This window comes from Plectropomus leopardus, unplaced genomic scaffold, assembly GCF_008729295.1.
Source record: "Plectropomus leopardus isolate mb unplaced genomic scaffold, YSFRI_Pleo_2.0 unplaced_scaffold8645, whole genome shotgun sequence".
Taxonomy (NCBI): Eukaryota; Metazoa; Chordata; class Actinopteri; order Perciformes; family Serranidae; genus Plectropomus; species Plectropomus leopardus.
In genome coordinates, this window is record NW_024695294.1 from 686 (window position 1) to 3602 (window position 2917).

Here is a 2917-nt window from a genome sequence, read left to right on the forward strand (position 1 = left end):
GGAATTAAGTTTTAGACCAATTTTCTAAAAACCAAAACAGAAGAAGGACAATTTTATTTTGCCCAAATGTTTGTACAGTGAAAAAATTAGATCATCTACGTCAAATGTTGAAAATGTCAAAACCTTTTTATAGTGGCCTCAAATGGAAGACAAATTATATTATCTATTGGGTCTACCAACAGAAGTGAGAAACATCAGACATTTTTGTCCGGTTTTCTTGGTCATTTTGAGTTTCTCACTCTGCATGTGAGTTTCCACTGCTTGGACTCAAATCATGATGCATTTAAGAAGAAGAATTTATTGATATTATTTCACAAAAACAAAAAGATTAATTTTTGGAGCTTTTACGATGTAGTGTCATAAATGAAAACAATTAATAAAATCCTACTTCCCATTTCTGTGCAATTTTAAGACTTTTGAAAGATTCAGTATTTTAAGTATTTTCAATACCAATTAAGGCCTTAATTTTAGATTGCTGAATTCAATGCCTTTGAAGACTTTAAGGATCCGAGGGAACCCTGCACAATTGCAGACGTATGCACTGGACCTACATTTAATAAGGGCACGCAGTTTAACTGAGGCAGTAATTAGCCAAATGGCTTTGTGTGTGGCTGTGTGTGTGCTTTTTGTTGCATGTGTGCCAGTGTGGGAGGCGGAGGCTGACATGTGAAAGCAGACATCTTTAAATTACAGCACCCACTGATTAGTCCTGCGCAAGTCGGGCATTACTGGGAATTAGTCCACAGTGTGATTCTGTGACTCAGCAGGAGTGAAAACAGCAAATTATACACATCTGCCCATCCATTAAAAATCACAGTGAAACAAAGACTGTTTCCCTTCATTAATGACACTTAATTTGTACAATTCCCACAACAAACTGTAGGGTTTCAAAAGAGATCATGTGCCTGTATTTTTATTTAATGTGCACATGGTGTGGGCTGACACAGACTACCGAACAAGGAAATGGATTAAAATTTTTGCAGAATCAACATTTCTATTCTTTAGATCCAGAGCCAAATAAGAGAAAAACAAGTAAAAATTTGACACAGAAGTAGAAACAGAATAAAGAGCGTATGAAAATCCTTGGTTCACGCTCCTGAAATCAGAAATGAAGCCATTTGAATTAACAGCAACACATATTTAACTCTATAATAAGTCCAGTGGACTGTTTTACACTTCATTTTGATATTTTGGGTGTTCTACTTTGTCTTTTTGTTAAATAACAAATGTGTAATATATTTGAACAAAGTGCTACTCAGAGAAGCCTTTTGATTATCACAAACTTGTGTTGATTTCTTATTTTCTGGAGTGGTTTATCTACTACATACATTCTAAATTTGCGCTTTCTCAACATTTTTATCATGTTCACAAATCCAGCATTTTCTAAAACATACAGAAATGCTAATGCAGCCATTAGACTTACAGCCTCTTTCATCTATTAAGCATGAGCATATAGCTGCATATAAGAGGATTAACTAGATGTTAAAAACCTGCCTCTAGCCTATGCAGCAAGGAAGAAAGAGAGCGAAACAGACTTGCACGGAAAGCTGACACACTGGGTGAAACGCATTTTTATAGTGAAACATGTTCGACCCAGGCAGACTGAGGACTCTATTTAGACGGATTAAAATGACTTTGAGGTCACAAACAGAAATTTTGAGTCGACAACATCTTTCTGTTTAAATAAATATAAGGGAAGACTGACCTGTGCTTCGTCTTGAATCACACGGTACTGTTCCTTCCACACAGTGATCTTAGAGACCTCGTCTTTCCTGAGAGCTCGCTCCTTTTTCAGTTCTGGGCTCCAGAAGGTCTTGATAGAATTCATGGACGAGCTAAGCTTGCTCTCCTTAACTTCTACTTCTCGCCGTAGCATCTCATTCTCACGCAGAACCTAAGAAAGTAGGATAAAGGAGTAGAAGTTAAACACTGTAAATGTGATCTGTCGAACCTAGCAAGCCAATCTCTTATCAAAAATTCCAAATCCTTGATGTAGAAAATCTGCAAACTTGGCAGTAAAATGAGCAACGTACCTCTTTCAGTTGTGCCTGCAGGTCCAGTATGGTGTTGTCTCTGGCCTGCCTCAGAGAATGGGGCACAGTGGAGGCCATGTGGTGGTCCCCAAAAGCCAGAGCATCACCTGCCATCATGCCTGCTGGCAGCACAGCATTGGCAGGCACTGAGGTGGAGATGTTGGGGGTGCTAGCAGCCACAACTCCGCTGCTGCTGCTGCTGCCCCTTGACCCATATGTCACCCTCTGTCTCCCCATCGTCGTCACTGTCCCACCACTTTTGGGAAGGTGGTCACCTGCCATGGCAACCTCATTGTCACTCAGGTACATTGGTCCTGAGGTGGCATACGCAGCGTTGAGCGACTGGATGTTCTCCATGGAAAGCGTCTTGCCTCCTGCTCCTCCAGGACCCCCTCCACTGCCTCCGGTGCTGTTGGTGCGACGGTGTCCCATCCGAGGAGAACGGGGAAGGCGAGGGGAACGGCCAGATCCCTGATTACCAGTGCCACCTCCATCTCTTCCTCCACTATGGTTGGCATCCCCTCTGCCTACAGAGCGGGCACTCCCGTACATCTTCTGCTAGATGGAAGAATGGAGCTGACGGCTAAACTGGAGTATTCTTGCTGATTTTGTGATCGGGACTTTCACCAATTGTATCAATATATGGTGGTGATCCTGCTTCAACTGGAGATGCTGGGTGCAATGGTCATGATAAAATAGAGGTCTGATGCTCTCCACTTTAAGGGGCGGACAATGCTGCTGACAGACTTTCCTCTTTCAACAGGAGCTAGCCAAAAATTATGACACCAACCTGCAAAGAAAACCACACAGTTAATCCCTATAAATTGCATGACAATAGCACACTTAAAAAATGGTTATCAATTAATAACATAAGAAGCAGATCT

The 2917-nt window shown here is 41.4% G+C and overlaps 1 protein-coding gene across 1 annotated transcript; it reads right to left on the reverse strand.

The window, feature by feature from the left end:
* Nucleotides 1-1705: 1705 nt before the first annotated feature.
* Nucleotides 1706-2828, reverse strand: LOC121940415 (ELKS/Rab6-interacting/CAST family member 1-like; the record flags this gene model as incomplete). The annotated part of the gene is made up of 2 exons (XM_042483194.1): nucleotides 2034-2828; nucleotides 1706-1894 (listed from the first exon to the last, which is right to left on the reverse strand). Coding segments are annotated over exons 1-2 (741 nt in total), but the record flags the coding sequence as incomplete, so codon positions are not given.
* Between the last annotated feature and the right edge of the window lie 89 nt (nucleotides 2829-2917).